This window comes from Oryx dammah, unplaced genomic scaffold, assembly GCF_014754425.2.
Source record: "Oryx dammah isolate SB20612 unplaced genomic scaffold, SCBI_Odam_1.1 HiC_scaffold_28, whole genome shotgun sequence".
NCBI lineage: Eukaryota > Metazoa > Chordata > Mammalia > Artiodactyla > Bovidae > Oryx > Oryx dammah.
The window spans coordinates 8075519-8096297 of NW_024070212.1; the positions used below are offsets into that span (position 1 = coordinate 8075519).

General features: G+C 46.9%; 2 protein-coding genes across 8 annotated transcripts; one reads left to right on the forward strand and one right to left on the reverse strand.

The window, feature by feature from the left end:
- Window positions 1-6351: 6351 nt before the first annotated feature.
- On the forward strand, window positions 6352-17690 carry DEDD (death effector domain containing). Of its 5 annotated transcripts, none has more exons than XM_040230065.1 (6): window positions 6352-6931; window positions 8634-8666; window positions 14217-14605; window positions 14806-14913; window positions 15208-15354; window positions 16100-17690. In XM_040230065.1, exons 3-6 carry the CDS (start codon window positions 14281-14283, stop codon window positions 16474-16476), a joined length of 957 nt encoding a protein of 318 aa, XP_040085999.1. In that variant the 5' UTR covers window positions 6352-6931; window positions 8634-8666; window positions 14217-14280; the 3' UTR covers window positions 16477-17690. The 5 variants fall into 5 exon arrangements, with proteins under 5 accessions (XP_040085999.1, XP_040086000.1, XP_040086001.1 ...); XM_040230067.1 differs by lacking the exon at window positions 6352-6931 and adding an exon at window positions 6990-7091 and having other exon boundaries at window positions 16100-17668; XM_040230068.1 differs by lacking the exon at window positions 6352-6931 and adding an exon at window positions 7276-7883 and having other exon boundaries at window positions 16100-17668.
- Window positions 17575-20773, reverse strand: NIT1 (nitrilase 1). 3 transcript variants are annotated; one of them, XM_040230062.1, is made up of 7 exons: window positions 20677-20773; window positions 20021-20119; window positions 19502-19756; window positions 19287-19390; window positions 18946-19079; window positions 18376-18501; window positions 17575-18118 (listed from the first exon to the last, which is right to left on the reverse strand). In XM_040230062.1, coding segments are annotated over exons 1-7 (987 nt in total). In that variant the 5' UTR covers window positions 20679-20773; the 3' UTR covers window positions 17575-17851. The 3 variants fall into 3 exon arrangements, with proteins under 3 accessions (XP_040085996.1, XP_040085997.1, XP_040085998.1); XM_040230063.1 differs by lacking the exon at window positions 20677-20773 and adding an exon at window positions 20511-20658; XM_040230064.1 differs by lacking the exons at window positions 20021-20119; window positions 20677-20773 and adding an exon at window positions 20330-20495.
- Window positions 20774-20779: the final 6 nt, after the last annotated feature.

Here is a 20779-nt window from a genome sequence, read left to right on the forward strand (position 1 = left end):
TCATTTGACTGAACAACAACTGCTGCTGCTGCTGCTGCTAAGTCACTTCAGTCGTGTCCGACTCTGTGCGATCCCATAGATGGCAGCCCACCAGGCTCCCCCATCCCTGGGATTCTCCAGGCAAGAACACTGGAGTGGGTTGCCATTTCCTTCTCCAATGCATGAAAGTGAAAAGTGAAAGTGAATTCGCTCAGTCGCATCCGACTCTTAGTGACCCCATGGACTGCATGCAGCCCACCAGGCTCCTCCATCCATGGGATTTTCCAGGCAAGAGTACTGGAATGGGCTGCCACTGCCTTCTCCGAACAACAACTAAAAAGAGAATTAAATCTCTAATTAACTGGAGGGGTTGGTAGGACAGGGCTGTTTTTTGTCACGGCCTGCCTGTAGGATAACCAATGACTTGGAAAAAGTCATTCCTGTGGGAGCAGCAGAGAAATACAAAGAATCTCCTGAATTTCTGAAAACTGGTGAAAACTGTTACATATAAATATTAGGTAATATTTATCTAGTGTTTACAATGAGTGAGGCCCTGTGTTGACAGCTCACATATATTATTTAATATAATTTTTAAAACAATGACCTATGACATGAATGTTATTTTATATATGCTCCTTTTACAGATAAGAAAACAAGCTCAGGGAAGTTAACAGAGTTAGTTAAAGTCTTGTTAGTGAAGGTCAGAGGTGGCAAATGAAGGAAACAAGTTAAGGAGAATGTTAGAGAGCAGATCCTTAGGATTCAGTGGCTGACTGTGGTCTCTACTCTTCTATTCAGGAGCCAGGAGACACTGGGATTCTAGCTAAAGGCTTACAGCTAGGTTAGAAACTAACCTTTTCTTCTCCTTGGAAGAAAAGCTATGACCAACCTAGACAGCATATTAAAAAGCAGAGTCATTACTTTACCAACAAAAACGTGAAAGTGAAGTCGCTCAGTCGTGTCTGACTCTTTTCGACCCCACAGACTGTAGCCTACCAGGCTCCACCATCCATGAGATTTTCCAGGCAATAGTCCTGGAGTGGACTGCCATTTCCTTCTCCAGGGAATCTTCCCAACCCAGGGATTGAACTCGGGCGTCCGGCATTGTAGACAGACGCTTTACCGTCTGAGCCACAGGTCTGTCTAATCAAACCTATGGTTTTTCCAGTAGTCATGTATGGATGTAAGAGTTGGACTATAAAGAAAGCTGAGCACTGAAAAATTGATGCTTATGAACTGTGATGTTGGAGAAGACTCTTGAGGGTTCCTTGAACTGCAAGGAGATCAAACCAGTCAATCCTAAAGGAAATAAGTCCTGAATACTCACTGGAAGGACTGATGCTGAAGCTGAAACTCCCAATACCTTGGCCACCTGATGCGAAGAACTGACTCATTGGAAAAGACCTTGATGCTGGGCAAGACTGAAGGCAGGTGGAGAGGAGACGACAGAGGATGAGATGGTTGAATGGCATCACCAACTCGATGGACATGAGTTTGCGCAAACTCTGGGAGCTGGTGATGGACAGGGAAGCCTGGCATGCTGTAGTCCACCAGGTCACAAAGAGTTGGACTGAACTAGAAGTACAACTGAAATTAGCTAACATGATGCTTTAGGTGAAAATGAAAATGAGAAATTGGAGCAGCTTAGAGTTAATGGGGAACCAAGAACTAGAGAGAATTGTCAGGTCAGCAAGTCACTGTAGGATAAAGTTCAAGAGTAAAGCCCAGGCAATGACATAGGGATCCAAGTGGGCCTGGAAGCATCAAGAGTATACTTGTGGCAATGGGTTACTAACAGGGTATAGAATTATTTAAGGAAATGTCTAGCTCAAAGAGAGATTTTAATCTGGCAGAAATGGGAACAGCATAGACTGAGCCAAGCAATCTCAATAGAGTATTCAGATTAAGAAAGATGAGAGATCTACTATAATTTTAAGTGGTAATACCATTGGACTTGGAAAAAAATACTTAGTAAGGAGATGATAGTAGCTCTCTGAAGGGCTGACATTTAGCTCTGATGTGTTGATCTAGAGGAAAAAAGACAGGGCCAATAAATGGAAGTTACAAAGAGATTTTTTTTTAAGCACAGAAAAAAAGGCTTTTCTAATCACCGAAAATTACAGTGAATTAAGTGCAGGACGTACTGGAAATGGGATCATGTGAAAGGTAACTGAAGGATGTTTGTTTAAAGATTCGAACGGAGGAAGAGATAATTGTGGGAATAGAGTGTATTGAGAAGTAGAAAAGAATGGAAACCAGGGTCCAACTGGAGGCTGCTGCTGCTGCTAAGTTGCTTTAGTCATGTCCGACTCTGTGCAACCCCAGAGATGGGAGCCCACCAGGCTCCCCTGGCCCTGGGGGCCTGCCTGAAAGCTGGAGGAATGTTCTCTCAGTTGAGGCTCCAAGGAAGAGACAGGGATGGATATAAAGAAAGGGACATGAAAGGAGGAGGAACAAGAGAGTCCTATACAGGGTTCTCAATCTTCTCAGAGTTTTCTTGAGTTTTTAGTTGAAGTAAGGAGAGGGTGGAAAAAGAACATTAGACAAGAGATGAAGTTTTTGCTTTAACTGTAGAGATGACATATAGTTCAAGCAAAAGGGAAACAACTGTTTAGCTACAACTAACAACAACAACAAAAGTCCATCCTAAAGGAAATCAGTCCTGAATACTCATTGGAAGGACTGATGCTGAAGCAGAAACTCCAGTACATTGGCCACCTGATGCGAAGAACTGACTCATTTGAAAAGACCCTGATGCTGGGAAAGATTGAAGGTGGGAGGAGAAGGGGACAACACAGGATGAGATGGTTGGATGGCATCACCAACTTAATGGACATGAGTTTGAGTAAGCTCCAGGAGTTGGTGATGGACAGGGAGGCCTGGCATGCTCCAGTCCATGGGGTTGCAAAGACTCTGACATCACTGAGCAACTGAATTGAACAAAAAAAATCTTAGTGTTTGAAATATTTCTTTCTCAGTGCTGGGCATAAATGCGTCTCCTTGGTTTGGTTAGCCTTTATTCCATTTCACCTCAGGAAGTCTGCTTAGCTCTCTGTTAAGGGCATTATGATCTCTTAGCCACTGGACCACCAGGAAAGTCCTGAGGATTCATGTTTTTTGTTTTGGGCCATGCAGTGCAGTATGTGGGATATTAAGTTCCTTGACCAAGGATTGAAACTGTGTCCCCTGCAGTGGAAGTGTGGAGTCCTAACCACTAGACCACCAGGGAATTCCCAACTCTTCATGTTTTAAGAGTGTATTTCCAGCTCCCACTCCCAAAAGAAAACATTCCTAGTCATGAATGCAGTCATGAATGGACTAACTTAGGAACAGCTGGCCAGGGGATTGTCTTAATGTCTGGAATCTGTAAAATTTAGTTAAGGTTTGGCCCCAGGGAAAAGGATTAGGTATAGTCCTATAGAGGAAGAGGGATTACTTTGCAGGCCTAATGAAGAAAAATTCTAGTCCTTTCTTTATCTTTCCATTGTGAGCGAAGAGGGTGATAGGTCATCTCCCCAGAGGCTGCACTGAGCAGATAAGACACCACACCACTAGAGAAGGCCTCTCCTCTCTAGTCCTCTAAATGGAGTTGGCTTAAGTTTGGAAGAGAGATGGGCTCCTGGAAAGGAATTCCCACCATGATGTCACGATTGCTGGGCATCAAACCACTTCCTAATATGGACAGGGAGAGAATACGATTCAATTATAAGTAGTGCCTGTCTCTTTTATGAGCTTATGTGGGTAGGGGCACATACCCATTCCATGCATTACAGGTAGCAACCTCTGCCCTGATGACTCTTCCTCTAGGAAAGAGAGTTATCTGAAGAAAATGAGGATGGAGTACAGGCTGTTCACAACGGAAGAGTTCCAGTATGGGGTGGTGGTGAAAGGGGGAGAGACAGTTTTGGCTTTTTCTAATGGATATCTTTTCCTTTCAACCTGGTAGAGACTGTTTATTCTTCCCAGTCCTGCAGGAAACCAGGGCAGGGGATCGTCCTTCTTTTTACAGTTCACTGCTACTTTCAGATGATCATGCTCTCATCCTCTTGTAAAAACTCCTCCTTCTCTGAAGCTTATACCATTTGGCTCTATTGTCCTTTATCCCTCCCGCTTACTGAAAACTCCTGTGCCTATTAAATAATCCCTCTGTGCCAGACTGGGTATGTGTATGGATGTGCTAAGTCACTTAAGTTGTCCGACTCTTTGAGACTCTATGGGCTGTAGCAGCCAGACTCCTCTGTCCATGGGATTCTCCAGGCAAGAATACTGGAGTGGGTTGCCATGCCCTCCTCCAGAGGATCTTCTGACCCAGGTTTCTAACCTGTGTCTCTTATGTCTCCTGCATTGGCAGGCAGGTTCTTTACCACTAGTGCCACCTGGGAAGCCCTCCTATCTGGGTGGTTTTAGGAAAATCCATGTGATCAGTAGTTAGTTCTTGGCCTTCTCAACCTATATTCCTACTTTCAATTCCTTAACTTTACCATTTCTGGCAACAGAAGTTTTTCTTGATGGCAGCCTAAGGGCTTTAATAAGAATGGGAGAGGAAGCATTCTTAAATGTGAAAACATTTATGGTGCAAGAATTGACTGGTATTTACTTGAAGACACATTGAAAGACTGGGGGTCAGCTGTGACATATAATGATGGAATAGCAGAGGTTGAATTGCAATAATATTTAGTGAAGGGTCAAGATATGGATTTTACCTTTATGTCAAGTTTCCAGGAAACCTGAGTTTGGAGCTAGCTTTTAACTTTCCTTGTTAGCTGCCTTTCTGGGGATATCAACAACTTCTCTCCTCTTGACACACTCTCTTCCTTCTGACTTTGTGACAACCAGGAACCAGGCTGGTTCCTCACTGGCTGTTCCCTTTCAAAGATTCTCCGAGGGCTCGTCTACTTAGGCCTTCAGTGCTAGACTTCACCAAGGCCTCTGCCTAGCCCTCTGCTGCTCTCTGGGGGAGCATAGTAAAATCTATGGCTTCAACAACAACTGAAATGTCCATGATTCAGAATTTCTGGCCTATACATTATTGAAGTTTTTAAAAAGCAGCTTTCTATAAAAGTAATGTATGTTATGTATACAGTAAAACAGTAAAGATGAATCCTAAATAAAAAGTATGTTTCATCCCTCCCAAGCCCACTCTTCATAACTAATTTTCTAATGCTTGTATAAATATGCATGTATTCGCTTTTTTTTTTTTCCAACTTAATGTAACTTTCTCCCATGTTTTAGATTCGTACATTCAACTGTCATTTGGACATCTCTATCTGGCTGTCCCACAGTTATCTAAAACTCTTTCCTTTTCTGTGAAATTCTCCCATATGCTGTACCCTACTGCTATCCCCCCTTTACCATTAACATTGTGAAGAAAACTATCTTTATACATTGTGCCTTTCTAGTAACTCAATTTACCTCGTTGTTTCTACCCCACTATATTTTTGAAACAGCTTTCGCCAGTTACTAAATGACTTACTTGTTGCAAAATCCAATGGACACATTGTAGTCCACATCTTAACGTGATTTTTTAAATCTGCTTTAATACGGACCAATTTCCTTGATATTTCTGGTTTCTTTTTTATACTTGTCCCTTCTCAGTGTCCTCTTTCTCCCCTCTTTCCTCACCTCATCTCTTAAATGCAGTTATTCCTCTTTCTAGGCCATCTTATCCACTTCCATGGTTTCAACAACACACACTCTAAACTTTCCTTTTGGACTCCCAACCCACATTATGTAACATTCCATTGTCTAACGGATATCCCACAGGCATTTAAAACTCATTCTCTCCCCCACCTTCCCCGACCTCAAATAATGAAAATGGCATCATTAATCCCTAGGTGCCCAAGCCAGAACACCGGGAAATACCTTGGATTCCTCTCTCGGCCTCATATACATTTCCGATCATTCCCCCACCATCTGTACACACCCTCCTACAGGCCAGACCACTGTGGTCTCTCTTTGGGGTAAGAGCGTCCTAACCGTTCTTGCCTCTAACTTCGCCCCCTCCAATTCATTCTACCCATTGCTACCTCTGATCTTTTAAAATGCAAATATATTTGTTTACACCTCTGCTAAGACTCTTCAAAACCTATTCATTACCCTTAGGAAAAAATAATTTACGTGGCCTTGCGCAAACCGGCCCCTCCCAACCTCACAGAACCCATCTATTTACCCCTCCTTAGCCATACCACGCTGCTGGCAGCTCCAGAAGGTACCCAGTCTCCCACCCCCAATTCCCAACACTCCAGGGTTCAGCTTAGGTGACACTTCCTTCAGGAAGCGGGTGCTCAAAAAGCAAATGCTCAAAAAGTGAAATCCGAGAGGGCAACTGACCAGTGATTTCTGTTCCGGACCCAAGTTTACGGAACGTCCGGGTTACCAGGAAGCTCAGGGCAAAGGTCAAACCCAGATCGTGAACCTTCCCCCAAGTTCGTAGGGGAATCGGACCCTCGTAATATTCCGCCCTTCTGCGTCATGGCTGCCTGTCGCAGTCTGTCAGTGGATCTTGAAGTCGACACCAGCCAGCTCGGGTCCCACCAACGTTTCCACACTAGAGAGTGCAACCTCTCACAGGCCTTACTACCGCCCTGAAGCCGTACAGAAGAAAAACGTGCGTTGCCAGCTTGCCCCAAAGCAAGATGGCTGCCAATCTCTAGTCTCCGGTACCAAAGTGAAGCTATCCACTCCCTGTTTAATGCCGCTGCCAGGCTGCCCTCACCTAGCATGGCTACTCCGGCTCATGCCTCACTATGGTCTCGAAGCCGCCACTAACCGGCCAGGTTCCGGGAGGCGGTGTTCAGGATGCCGCCACCCCCGCCCGCCTCTCCCCTCCCCCACGCCCGCGGTGGCGGCGGCGGCGGCGGCGGCGGCTGGAGCCCGGATGCGGCGCCGTGAGACAGGCCCGGGAGCGCGGCGCGGATGGATCCAACATGGCGGCGCCGAACCTGAGCCGAGAGTGAGGCGGCGGGGCGGCCGGAGTGGGGAGGGGGAGTCGAGCGGGACGGGGCGGGGCCGGGCGGGGCCGCGAAGGGCTTGGGGAAGGAAAGTGGAGGGGGAGGCGGTGGCGACGTCCAGCTTGAGAACCTCAGGAGAGGGAGGTGACGGGACGCTGCGAGGTGGGGGAGGGGAGCGGCGGAGGGGGCGTGCGGGGGAGGTGGCCACTGTGCGGGCAGGCAGGGTCGAGGCGGGGGAGTGGGGCAGGGGAGGGGCGTAAACAAGGGCCGAGGCTGGGCCGGGCTGGGGTGTTAGAGAGGCCGAGGTGGGGAGTGGGGCTGCGGGCCCGCCGGGCCACGGGGGTGGGAGCGGGAGGGCGGGGGGTGAGGGGGTGAGGGAGAGTGGGGCTTGTGGCAAGTGGTGGGGAGAACTGGACTCACGTAAGGGCTGTAGTGGAGAGGCGAGAGGTGAGGATTGGGTTTGAGACATTTGGGGGGAGGTTCTGAAAGTGTTAAATTGGAGGTGCGAGGGGGAAGGGCCTAGGGGAGAATTTGGGTGGAAAAGGAGAAAACGGAGGTTTGGGGACTGGAGAGCGTGTCGGTGTAACGAGGTAATGGAGAAAGTGAGAGACTGGGAGGAAAGTTTGGGAGGAAGGGGAATGGGATGGGAGATAGGAGAGTGGAGCTGCACGAATGATAGAGGTTCAGGGGTTTCCCTTTCCCCTGTGGAAAGGAAGAGAGAGCAGAGTTAAGCAGCATCAGTTGCAGCCAATTCTAATTGCCAGGCCTTTTAGCTTTTGCTAGGGTGGGACGGGCAGAAGGGAATGGTCTTGTGGGTTTAGAGAATTGGGGTTGATGAGGGTTCAACTGGATTTCCAAAAGCACCCTTGTTTTTCCTGGTTACGAAAAGAAGGGGAAAGGAGGACCCTGGTATCGCTGTTGTGTGGAAGGAGTAAAGGACTTGCCTAGTTTTAAGTAATTATCAATGTCGGAATGGGGAAACATGCATGCTGTGTTGTTCTGTATGCTGAAGTCAAGGCTGTGAAGTCTGAGAAAGGGAGCAGAAAACTCAGGACGGCATCTAGGCTAATTGAGCGCTTTAGTTTCCAGACTCTTTATTTTGCTGGAGGGAGGGTCAGTACCCGTGTATAAAAAAAATGTTCCCAGTGAAATGTAGATGTTTGAGTAGATGCTGCCCCAGTGGATATTTCGTTCTCACTGTGTACTAGGTAAGGAAAAGAGTGAAGACAGCTACGGTCTCTCAAATGAAGTGATGAAAAGAATGTGCCTTCTTTCGCTGTAACCACTTTCCTCCTGGTTCATCTAAAGATGAAGTCAGTGTTGATAGTGTAACAAAGTAGGTGGGCCTCACAGGAGATTGAGGATTGAGGTGTCAGAGAATAATTGGTCCCCCCTCCCCGGCCCCCCACAAGTTGTTAAATTTGGGACTTTTTTGCCATAAGCCACTGAGACTGGACATTCTCAGAGTTGCTATTGTTTAATGAATTGGGTAATAGGTTAGCGAAACCTGGGGACTTTGTTGGAAGTGAGTTCTCCCATTTAGCTTAGAGTGTATCATTACAGTTGAAATAGCTTTAGGCTTGTCTGTATATTTTTGCAGCTGAGATTGACTCTTTGGGCCTTTGAGGTGTCAAAGTAAAGCTTGAAAATTGACACTTTCCCCCCTTGTTTTTGTTTTGCTGCTGGCTTTGAACCTTATGCTAGGAAGAGACCTGGGAAATTAAGTTTCCTGCAGAGGTAAGTCTGGAACTTTTTGTTTGTTTTCAAACAATGAAAGGGAATGGAAATGACATATTGAGGGTTGAGTGTAGTAATGGAGTAGATGACAGGGAAAATGGGTTTTCAGTCACCCAACCAAGTACATAAGATTTGTTACAGTCGTTGTCTCTTAGGTCACTGGAAACTGATAGGAGGGAAAGAGAACAGAAATTAGGTGTCTTAGGACAAGCCTCCAGCCCTGTTTTGTTACTGTCTAGTCATCTTGGTCAGCTCTGAGAGAAACATTTGTAAACATGTGGAATTTTGTACTCTAGAACAATGTCTCCCAAATGTTGCCCTTGGAGGATCCCTGAGACACCGCTGCGGGCTGCTGCGGGCAGGCTTTTCTTGCAGCTTACTCTTTCTCCTAGTTGTTCTGGAAGTTTCATTTTGAAAACATACTTTGTAATTCTGACTTCCAGATATTTGGTTACATTTTCTGGGTCCTACCAGCAAGAAAGCTCTTTCTTTATGTAGTCTTAGTCATTTTTTAAGGTTTTCCGTATCCTTTACATTTCAAGTTTTAAGACATCACCCTTTTTCAGATTTTCCCTCTCAAAAGGGCTTGTGAGAGAGTCAGACACCTCCAGTTCTGTTGGGATGAAACTATAATGTTGTTTTCATTTTAAGACATCACTCTCTAATTTCTTCCACATGACTTCCAAGGGCTTCTGAGAGAATCAAATACCTCAAAAACTACAGCTCTCATTCCTGGTTGGAATGAGACTAGACTTTGCTTGGGAGTAGAAACCTACCAGATGACAATTCATCGAGAGGAAGGCCTGTGGATACATATAGACTGTTGGCCCTTGGCTGGCTTGTGCCTACCTAAAGAAAACAAACAATAAAAACTCCTACAGTGCCAGGAAACGCAGCAGTTCATCAAAATACAGGATTAGTCTTGGGAACCCCTTAGGGGTGATCTACATGCTAGGCTCTCAGATAGACTCAAGCCAGCCTGCAGGATCAGGACTCTTGTTTACTGGAGTGTTGTCTCTTGGTGTCTGGCAATATTTCAGGCACCAAGATTCTGAAGTTCTTTCTCATCTTCTGTTTGGAGGGTGTACATTCTCCTCACTGCTCTGATACCTTTCATCTAGAATCTCTGTATAATTTCTGGGTAGTTCCCTCGATTCACTGCAACAGTAAGCTGAATATATTTTGGTTTAAGAGGAAGTTGGCCATGTTCTTTCAGTGCTGAAGTTAGGTTCTTGGAACCTGCATGTGGATTGCTGAGTGAGTGAACTTGCCATCATAAATGATAATTAAGTGGGGAGGGCTGCCTATTAGCCTGCATGCCAGCCTCCTGACATTTCTCCCAAGGACAAGCATGGCCTTGGGAAACTTCTGCCTCTTCCACGTTTTGCTTTATTGCATAAGTGCTCTAAGTCTGCTCAGCAGCCTAACAAGGAAGGGTCTGCTCTTGGTGTCATTTTGGAATGTTAAAGATGGTTGCAAGGTTTCAGTGCAGGATCCTTTGTGTCTTTCAGAGGATGGCATTTCTCTAATCTTCACAGCAATTTAGATTGAATTAGGTCAGATTATACCTCCTGGGATGGGGTGGAAGGAGTGTAGCCCTGTCCCTGCTGTTCACCTAAATGGCAGCAGCAGGTGAGAGAGAAGCCAAAGCTGGAGCAGGATGAAACTCCTTAGTCAAGTTAAATGAGTCTTTGTCTGACTGGCTCTTCTTTTGGAATATTGTTTGATGGGTTTTGGTTGGAGGGACCAGATGACTTCCTTCTCCAGATATAAGATGGCAAGTGACAGTGCTGTCTCTTCTTTTGACCCTTCATCATATTCCATCTAGAATAGGATTTCTCATCTTTAGCATTATTGATATTTTGGATCAGATAATTCTTTGTTGTAAGAGGCCGTCCTGTGCTTTATAGGATGTCTAGCATTATCCATTGCATTTACTCATTGCATGCCAGTAGCGCCTTCCGTTACCACCCTCACTTCCCACGCCCCAGTCACGACAATCTAAAAAGCCTCCAGATATTGCTCAATGTCCCCTGGTGGGCAAAATTGCCCTGATTGAGAACCACTGACCTAGAAGCTCTGATAAGTCCTGTCACTTTGACCCAGCCTAGGATCTATGACCTAACGGTGGCTGTTTCCCCCTCAGATCTAGGGATGTAACCCTCAGAATTGAGGCCTATCGTAGAACTGCATCCATTAATATATAATTAGGACCACAGTGCTTTCCTGTATTGTGCTTCATTTTCCAGTGACCAGGTATGTGGGGACAGTACTTCCTAATTTCCTGGGTTTATAGTCAGGACACTTTGAATTAGGGAACTCTGGAGCAACCTACTCTTCTGATTGGTTAAATGTGAAACCTGCCCATCTGTTTTTTTCTGGGATCCACATAATAGACAGCTGGCCAAGGGGAACAGGTGGGATAGGAACAAGGCGAAGTTGTAGGGGCTCTAAGGAGGCTCAGTTTTCTCATGTGGCTGCTATGAGCAAGAAGTTGTTTTCCTTCAGTCCCCTCTATTTGTAGCCAGTGACTGTAGCAGGTGAAACGAGAGGAAGAGATGAGGAAAACCAGTCAGTAATTGAGTAGCTATAATCCCAGTTGTTTCCCATGCTTTGGGTGGGATATCTGGCTCTTATAACTAGGTATGGGCTATGTTTCCTGTCCACATTCTGAACCCATGTTATGGGGCTAGGTAATTCCAGGTTGGACCTCCTGTTTTCTTAAGGGTATGAGTGTCTCTGTTCGTTTCAGGATTAAAAGAGAAGATCAGGTCCTACTTCCTCTTCAGTTTTCTGAGTCCCCAGTTGCTTGACTCTTCAGAAGTAGTTTATCATTTGATTCTTCCTTGTAACATAGCCTCAGTTTCTTACAGTATAAAATGGACAGAACAGCCTGTATTGTTGTTGAGTAGGTTGCTATGGTAGGGGTAGTTTTACAGTATGGGGAACGCTAGAGAATATGCATGTTACCTGAGCTGCATGTACTTTTAATGGGGTCCTCTCACTCCTGGACTTATGTGAGTTTATTCTTAATTGGTATTGCTTGTGGTGATCTCTTGAAGGTTCAGTTCAGTTCAACAGCAGGTTGCTCCTAGTATATGCCAACCCCCGTCCGTTGCTCGGTACTATAAAGATGAATATGACCTAGTCCCTCTACTTGAGTTGCTTAAGATATGATAGGTGTACAGGTAATTTTAGTACCCTTTGATAAATGGTTTAAGGGAAATATATGTACAGTGTTCCATAGGAGCACAGAAGAGGACTACTTAACCCCAAGAAGGGGTGTGGAGAATGAATTTGAAGATGGCATCTGGACTGATTTTTTTTTTTTTAGTATGTATTTATTAGTATTTTTTTTAGTATTTATTTATTTCATTTTTGGCTGCATGGGGTCTTAGCTGAGGCACACAGGATCTTCTGCTGTGGCACATGGGCTTAGTTGCCTTGTGGCATGTGGGGTCTTGGTTCTCCACCAGGGATTGAACCTGTGTCCCCAGCTTTGGAAGGCAGATTCTTAACCATGGGACCACCAGGGAAGTCCCTGAACTGATTCTTAAAGGATGAGTAGGAGTTAGCCATCTGAAAAAAGGTGTAACGGGGCATATGGAAAAGAAGGGAGGGCCAGTCAGGCAAAGAGAATAGTCTAAAGATAGTTATAGAGAAATGGATTGTGTGATGTATGTGAACTGTAGACAGATGATTAATGTTAGAGAAATAAAAAGTGACAAAGGCCTGATCTTGGATGGTTTGGTGGGTTGGGTAGGGAATCTGGAGTGTTCTTATTGGTAAGGAGAGGATTATGCATGCGAATTCACTTCAGTCGTGTCTGACTCTTTGTAACCCTGTGGACTGTAGCCCACCAGGCTCCTCTGTCCATGGGATTCTTCAGGCAAGAATACTGGAGTGGGTTGCTGTGCCCTCCTCCAGGGAATCTTCCTGATCCAGAGAGCAAACCCACATCTCTTATGTCTCCTGCATTGGCAGGTGGGTTATCACTAGCACTGCCAGGGAAACTCAAGGAGAGAATTGTGGAGAGGTGTTAAGATGAAAAGTGATGTGGTCAGTTGTGCATTTTAGATAATTCAGTTGGATGTAGGGGATGGGTTTAGACAGGTTAAGATTGGTTGTAAGGAGAGCCTTAAAGAGGCTTCTGCAGTAATCCAGGTGAGAGATTATTGGGACCTGAGCCAGCATGGTGGTAGTAGGAGGTGGAAAGGTGAGGCAAATTTAAGAAATAGAAAGTAGTATCAACAGGAATTTATAATTGTTTGGGTGATTGGAGGTTGTGGTCAGAGGGTGTAGTAGTATTGGGTGGTACTTGGTAGTGTAGTAAATATGAGTGGCTGGAGAGGAGATGAAAGCTGTTTGATTTGAGGATTGGTTATTAGCTGGGTCACTGACATTACCCACAATGATGGAGGAAATTTGTGAATCAAATGCCAAAACACACAATAAACGTAGGACTGTGCTTGGTCATTGACGGGATTGGTAAACGACAACCGTGAGGAAAGGTTAGAAAGCGGCATAGATCCAAATGCTGTGTGACCATCAGAGAGCACAGGTGGTGCAGGAGAACTGCACAAACGCTCAGTGTAGGAGCTTAGTGATGTGTCGATTTAAATCCATGAGTTTCAGTGGATATTTGAGTGACTTTCTCAGCAGTGATTCTCCTGGGCTTGGTTTGACTGTAGGAGAAATGAGGATAGGTCTGTGGAGGGATGAGTCTGGGCTGTAGAGGCCAAGGATGCTTGTCTCTTTGAAATCTCCTAACCAGTTAGAAAAGTTTTACGGTGATTTCATGTGCATTTTCTCACTGGATTCTTAATAACTGCGAGGAGTAGTTTTTTTCCTCCTTGTTTTGAAGATGGGGACACTGAGGCTTTCAAGTTAAGTGACTTACTTAACGTCACGTAGCTACAGTTTGTTAACAATATAGGCAGAATTAAAACTAGATCAGACTTTCAGTTTCCCTGTTGTCAGCCCTTAAGTGTATCTGATACAGCTTCTGTGTTAGAATTTAGAGTGAATTTTCTACTTCTCTTCACTTTGCTTTCATTTAAGGGATGAATTGATTGGGGACACTGTCAGGGAGAGCACACAGGACCAAAAGCAGTATTTTGGAGGCCAGAAGAACAATCAGGACAATGTCTGCTGAATATGTAGCACTAAACTTGCAAATTAGTGAGTCTTCCTTAGCAGATGTGACTGTCTTTCTCTAGTAAGATCTGGACTTAGGGCAGCATCTGCTGAATATAGAGAGCTCTATGCTTTATTTTTTAATAAATATTTTATAGGCACTTCCCTCGCAGTCCAGTGGTTAAGGGTCCATGCTTCCAATGCAAGGGATGCAGGTTCAATCCCTGAGCAAGGGAAGTAAGATCCCACGTACTGCACAGTGAGTCAAAAAAATCAACAACTTTGTAAAAGTTGATAAATGCTTATTAAGCACTACACAGTGCCAGGCATTGTGTTAGGCTCTGAGAATATAGGATCGGCTAAGACTAGTTCCTAACATTGAGTGGTTCACAGGTTCTTTCCTTGTCCTTACAGTATAGTGGGGATTGCAGCTGCTGAGCAGGGATTCTGGAAAGCAGTGTGTACCTGAGCTCCCAGCATGGCGGGCCTAAAGCGGAGGGCAAGCCAGGTGTGGCCGGAAGAGCACGGTGAGCAGGAGCACGGGCTGTACAGCCTGCACCGCATGTTTGACATCGTGGGCACCCACCTGACACACAGAGACGTGCGCGTTCTTTCCTTTCTCTTTGTTGACGTCATTGATGACCACGAGCGTGGCCTCATCCGAAATGGACGTGACTTCCTGCTGGCGCTGGAGCGCCAGGGCCGCTGTGATGAGAGTAACTTCCGCCAGGTGCTGCAGCTGCTGCGCATCATCACTCGCCATGACCTGCTGCCCTACGTCACTCTCAAGCGGAGACGGGCTGGTGAGGCTGCCCTTGGGGCTGGGACCCTGGGGTCAGGGGATAGCTGTGGGCGGCCCTGAGTCAGCAGCGCAGGCGTCCAGGCAGAAGCAGGCACTGACTCTGGCGAGTTCTGAGAAGAACCTTTTGAGGTGCATTGGAGGATTGGACCAGGAGAAGGGAAGGGTGTGTCTTTTCCTGAGTGACTCCCTCTCCCCCTACAGTGTGCCCTGATCTTGTAGACAAATACCTGGAGGAGACATCAGTTCGCTATGTGACACCCAGAGCCCTCAGCGACCCAGAACCGAGGCCTCCCCACCCACCTAAAACAGGTGAGATGTTAACTCTCCCTAATTTCCATAATCAAGAAAGAGGACGCTGGACCCATCTTTTGCCAGCCTAAATGAAAGGACACTGTCCCTCCCATATCTGCCCCTCCTTCCAAATCAGATGAGGTGTTAATGCTTCATCTAGGTCCTATAATGGTCCCCATATTGTGTCTACCTTTCAAGTCCCATTATTGATACTGCTGTAGTGCTGAGTCTGAATGATTCCTCCACATTCCAAGTGAATTGTCTCCATTTCTGCTTTTCCTCTGCTGTGCCTCCCTTTTTCCCTCTGGTCAGTGCCTCCCCACTATCCTGTGGTGTGCTGCCCTACTTCGGGCCCTCAGATGTGTAGCAAGCGGCCAGCTCGAGGGAGAGCCACACTTGGGAGCCAGCGGAAACGCCGGAAGTCAGTGACACCAGATCCCAAGGAAAAGCAGACATGCGGTGAGGAAGTTCAGGGGCTCTAGAGGTGGAGTACACCGGAGGGGAAATAGAAGGAACTGCTGGAATACTGGGCATGTTGAGTTGCTTTAGTCGCATCTGACTCCTTGCAAGCTCCTCTGTCTATGGGATTCTCCAGGCAAGAATACTGGAGTGGGTTGCCATTTCCTTCTCCAGGGGATCTTCCCAATCCCTGTCTCTTAGTGTCTCCTGCAGTGCAGGTGGGTTCTTTCCCCCCAGCGCCACCTGGGAAGCCTCGGAATATGGGCAGCTTATGCTATTTAGAGCGAGGCTCACTTTGATCGCTGTTGCACAGTGAGGTTGAATGTTACAGTCTCTGGGTGGAGAACTCTGTCTTTGTGGCAGAGTAACTCTTTGTGGCAACTCTTTCTAAGTAATAACTAGATGAAAGGGATGCTGTTATGACATCCTTATTGTAGTATGACTCAAGTCATGATAGAATATTAAAGTGAACTTCTGTTAATTAGGAAAATATCTCTTAGAATCAAGGTGCTACTTGTGAGTGATGGAAATAATCTGACCTGGGCAAGTCCCATTTAAGGGAACCTCTTGAATTGAGGCAAGGATTTCAGAGCTTCATAGAAAAGAACTAGTCCTGGGAAGAGGTAGAGAAGCTGTCAGGTGTTGTTCCCAGCTGTGCTCCTCTGCCGTCCTTCTCAACTTTTCAGAACCTGGGTGTAAGCTCAGCTCTCATGCAGTCTCTCCTGTGCGTCTTCTTTCCCCACAGACATCAGGCTGCGGGTCCGGGCTGAGTACTGCCAGCACGAGAGCGCTCTGCAGGGCAACGTCTTCTCCAACAAGCAGGACCCACTCGAGCGCCAGTTTGAGCGCTTTAACCAGGCCAACACCATCCTCAAGTCCCGGGACCTGGGCTCCATCATCTGTGACATCAAGTTCTCTGAGCTCACCTACCTCGATGCATTCTGGCGCGACTACATCAACGGCTCGTTACTAGAGGCACTAAAAGGTGTCTTTATCACAGACTCCCTCAAGCAGGCTGTGGGCCATGAAGCCATCAAGCTGCTGGTGAACGTGGACGAGGAGGACTATGAGCTGGGCCGACAGAAACTCCTGAGGAACTTGATGCTGCAAGCACTGCCCTGACCTTTTCCCCTTCTCACTTCTCTGGGGACTTCTCACCACCCACCTCTGGAGCTTCCATACTGTTCTGGGGTTTGTTCTCTACCCTTCCAACCAATCACACCCCTGCCTTTTTTTTTTTTAAAGGAAAAGACAAAAGAAAAATGGAAGTGGTGTCCCCCACCCCTCCCTGCACCCATGTGCCTGGCTTCCCTTTGTTCCCCTTTTCCACTTACCCCCTCATGTGTGTCTCTACAGTCACCTTGCCACTGAGCCGTAAGACAAATGTGTAGGGAGAAGCAAAGTCTATAGGTCATAGTCTTTGTAAGGGATTGAAGTGATCACTGCTTTTGGGTGCATTGAGGGGTTGTCAGTACTTCTGGCTTTATGAGGGCTCTTAAACTTTGTCTGAAAAACCAAAGGGCTGTCAGTAGGGAGCTGTGTGGAAGGTGGGACTCTGAACTGTATTTTGCAAATTAATCACCACCCTCTCCCAAATTATAGAATTTTTAAAAAAGAAGCTGTGGCCCTTTCCACTCTCTCCTGGCCTCTGGTGCTGCTCCTCTCTGCCTTGTTTCCTCCATTCCATGGCTTGAAACCTCTGCCTGGTGTGGCTCCTTCCTTTTCCCTCTCTGTCAAACCCTCTTCAAAGGAATAATAGGTAAGAGGACTAGGTCAGCCTAGTCAGTCCCAACTGTGGTGTTGTGTGTACTCACACACACACACACACAGGGTGGATGGAGAAGCGGTTGCTGGTTAAAATACACTCCCCCTAGAAAGGGGAAGGGGGAGTGTGACACTTTCTTTCCATGTTCAAGTGAAAATAAATAATGTACCCTGCAGCCCTTTCCCCTTTTGCTTTCTTCTGGCTTGGGCAAAGGCCATCATAGGTGAGAGTGAAGTGATGTGGCAGCAATGCCTTTCTTCTTTTTCTTTCCCCATGCTCTACCCTCCCACTCCCAAGCTTGGGAGCATGGGGCTGGGACATGCACTGAGTGTTGCACTTTTCTTTAGGTAGGGAGGCATGTTGAATAAGCCAGGAGGCCTAGAACTGGAGCCTAGTCCAGCTGGTACAATACCACCTCCCCTTTCAGTTCCCAAAAGAGATATTCAGACACAGACTTTATGATGATTATATATATTTTTTTCAATGCCAGTGCTGCTCAGCCCTCAGCATAACTTCAGTTTTCATGAAATAAACAGTGACTATATTAAATTCCACCTTTCTGAAACTGAAATCTGAGCTCAGGTGAAAGTTTCTTCTTTTCCAAGAAGCTGAGCCTGTGTTCCATTAAGAGACAAGGTTCTCCAAGTGAGGGGAGCTGCGCCTGGGTCCTGCCTACAAGTCACAACAACTCCAGCTCATGATGGAGGTCTCAGTGGACAGAAGTCAAAAGTCTTAAGACAGTGGGTGACCCAGATTGCCGTAGAGGTCAGGCCTGCGGTGTTGGAACACAGGCAGTTGTTTGCGCAACTGCTGCAGATAGTTGAGGTCAATTCGGGCAAGGCAAAGACCTGGTCCTTCGGAGCAGCGGGCCACCACTGTTCCCCAGGGATCTACCACCATGCTATGGCCATAACTTGCTCTCTTCTCGTGGTGGCGTCCACACTGTGCTGCCGCCACTACGTAGCACTGGGTTTCAATGGCACGGGCCCGCAATAACACCTAGGGATGCAGGAGATAGCTGTTCACTAAGTACATGTAGCAGCTGGTAGGGAAGTGATAAGCCATGGACATTACAGCCCAATCTACCCATTGTGACCATCTTGATAATTGCCTGTGAATGATTTACTACTATGAGAGGCAACAATCTGGGGAAGTGAATTTTCCCATTAGGTGGGAAGGAGAAAGAAAATCTTTTAACTGGTAGAACCAAGGAAGGAGAATGAAGTAAGAAAGGCCTTATGTAAGTATTCTCTTACCTCCCAATGGGCTGGGCCTGTAACAGATCCAAAAGCCGAAGGGTAGGTAAGTATTTCTGCTCCTGCCTTAACCAATGCCAGAGAGAGTTCAGGGAACCGCATGTCATAGCAGATAGCTAGACCAATCTGGAATGAAAAACAACCTATTTAGCCCCCCTGCCCACTGGAGTGCACCCCACTCCAGTACTCTTGCCTGGAAAATCCCATGGACAGAGGAGCCTGGTAGGCTGCAGTCCATGGGGTCGCTAGGAGTCAGGCACGACTGAGCGACTTCAGTTGCACTTTTCACTTTCATGCATTGGAGAAAGACATGGCAACCCACGCCAGTATTCTTGCCTGGAGAATCCCAGGGATGGGGGAGCCTGGTGGGCTGCCGTCTATGGGGTCGCACAGAGTCGGACACAACTGAAGTGACTTAGCGGCAGCAGCAGCAGCCCTTACGTCGCAGCATTTGGTCATAACCCTGCTACCCAACTCCTTAGGGCTTTCTGTCCTCTATCACCGCTTTCAAGGATTCGTGTTCTCTTCCCTCTTGTTGCTCTCCTACCCTCATCCTTTCACAGTGCCCACCTTGCCTGCTGGTGTGCTGATAGGAGACTCAAGACTGGGCCCAGGTATGGTAGAGTTACTTTCACGCATAGGCCCCTGTCCTGGAATCTCTACATCACACAGATGCGTCTTCCTGTAGGTGGCCACTACTGACCCTAGAGTAAGAGGGAAAAAGAATACTCAGTGCTAGTGCCCTAGAAAGCCAGCTTAGATCCTCTCCTCCCAAAGAGGAGATAGCTTATAGGCTACAAACAGAAGTACAAATACCCCCAAAAACCCCTGGCCAAGGAAACAGTTGAGAAAATAGAATTCTGGAGAATCTTAGGTATAATTGCCTGAGGAGGCAGGCTAAAGAGTCTCACCCATGTTGTTCAGAATCACATGACAGTTGTAGATTTTCTGAGTCTGCTCCCAGTCCTGGCCACGCTCATGGAAACCACCCAAGGACAGCCAGAGTCCACATTCCCTGAGGGGGAGGGGACACTGGCAACTCTTCTCAAGGTTCTACCCTCATATCTGGCAATCCTAGGACATTACTCAAAAAGAAACCACCTCTCCCTCCCCCTTTCCTTGATACCTGGCAAGCTGGGTATATTCTTCCAAAAGGTTCCCACCCAGTGGCTCAGACAGGCGTTGTGTCTCTTCAGGGTCCCGTGCAATGAAGTCAAATGCCTCAGGCAGGAAAGCCAGGCAAGCGCCCAGCCTGGCAGCCTCCCGAATCAGCTCAGCACATGTTTTAAAGTTCTGCTCCTTGTCTGGGGTCGATGTTACCTGGCACACAGCCACCAGGGGCAGTTCCCAGGAAGAAGATGAGACGGCCATGGTTCTGAGTCTGTAAAGGGCATAGGCAGGCCTCAGACTGACTAGCATGGGGAAGCCTAAGTTTAAGGATAAGAGGCTAAAATAGGGAGACAGGAAAGCTGGCCTTTCCTTTAATTTTACTCTTAAAGGGCACAATGACCCACGGCATAATGACCCACTAATCAGATATTTCTGTGGATGGTTGGTGCCCCAGTGTTTCCTACCATCCATACATTTAACAAACATTTACTGAGTATCTATTATATGCCAGGCAACTGAGCACAAAACATGTTACCTGAGTGGAGCACAAAGTACTGAAAATCGAGGTATCCGGAGTCCAGGACACGAAAGAAGGGACAGGAGTTGGTTTGGAGGCCTGATGATGAAGCCCAGCCTGAAGAAAGTGAGAAATCAGGACACCAACCCCCTTCTCAAGCAATACATTTCTAAGATCCCCTGACTTCTCTCTTCATACTGTGAGGCTGAATCAGGACCCTCCCTGTAAAACCTCTCAAATCGTCAAAACATTCTTTATCATAGGTAATTATGGGCTACCGGAAGAAATCATAAAGTGGGAAGATGGAGGAAAGGTCTTTGATCTCACATTAAATTAAAGCCTTTTTCCTCAGACAAATATTTCCGCAATTCAAAAGCCATCTCCGAGATACTTCCTTGGTCTTCCCAGCTTCTCTTCTTGACTGCAGCTGCACAGTCAGTTTTATTGACGCAAAGCATATTTCCCCACAAGAATCGCTGAGGGAAGTTCACCCTCCCTCGTTTCTCACCACCCAGTGGTGGGCAGAGGGGCACTGGCACCCAGATTTCAACCAGCGCCCCACTCTCCAGTTAACCCTTTCTTTCCCGCGCCTCCCAGGGGCAGCGTCTCTTGCACAAGTTAAAGCACCACAGGTGGAATTCATCGGGGTGGGCGGGATAGGTAGCAGGTCCTACATTAAGATATGGCCAAAATCATCCGCGGGAACCGAACAAAACTGCGGCCTGGAGGTGGAGGTGCCGGGGCGAGTGGGCGGTAACTCCGAGACCGGACGTGACG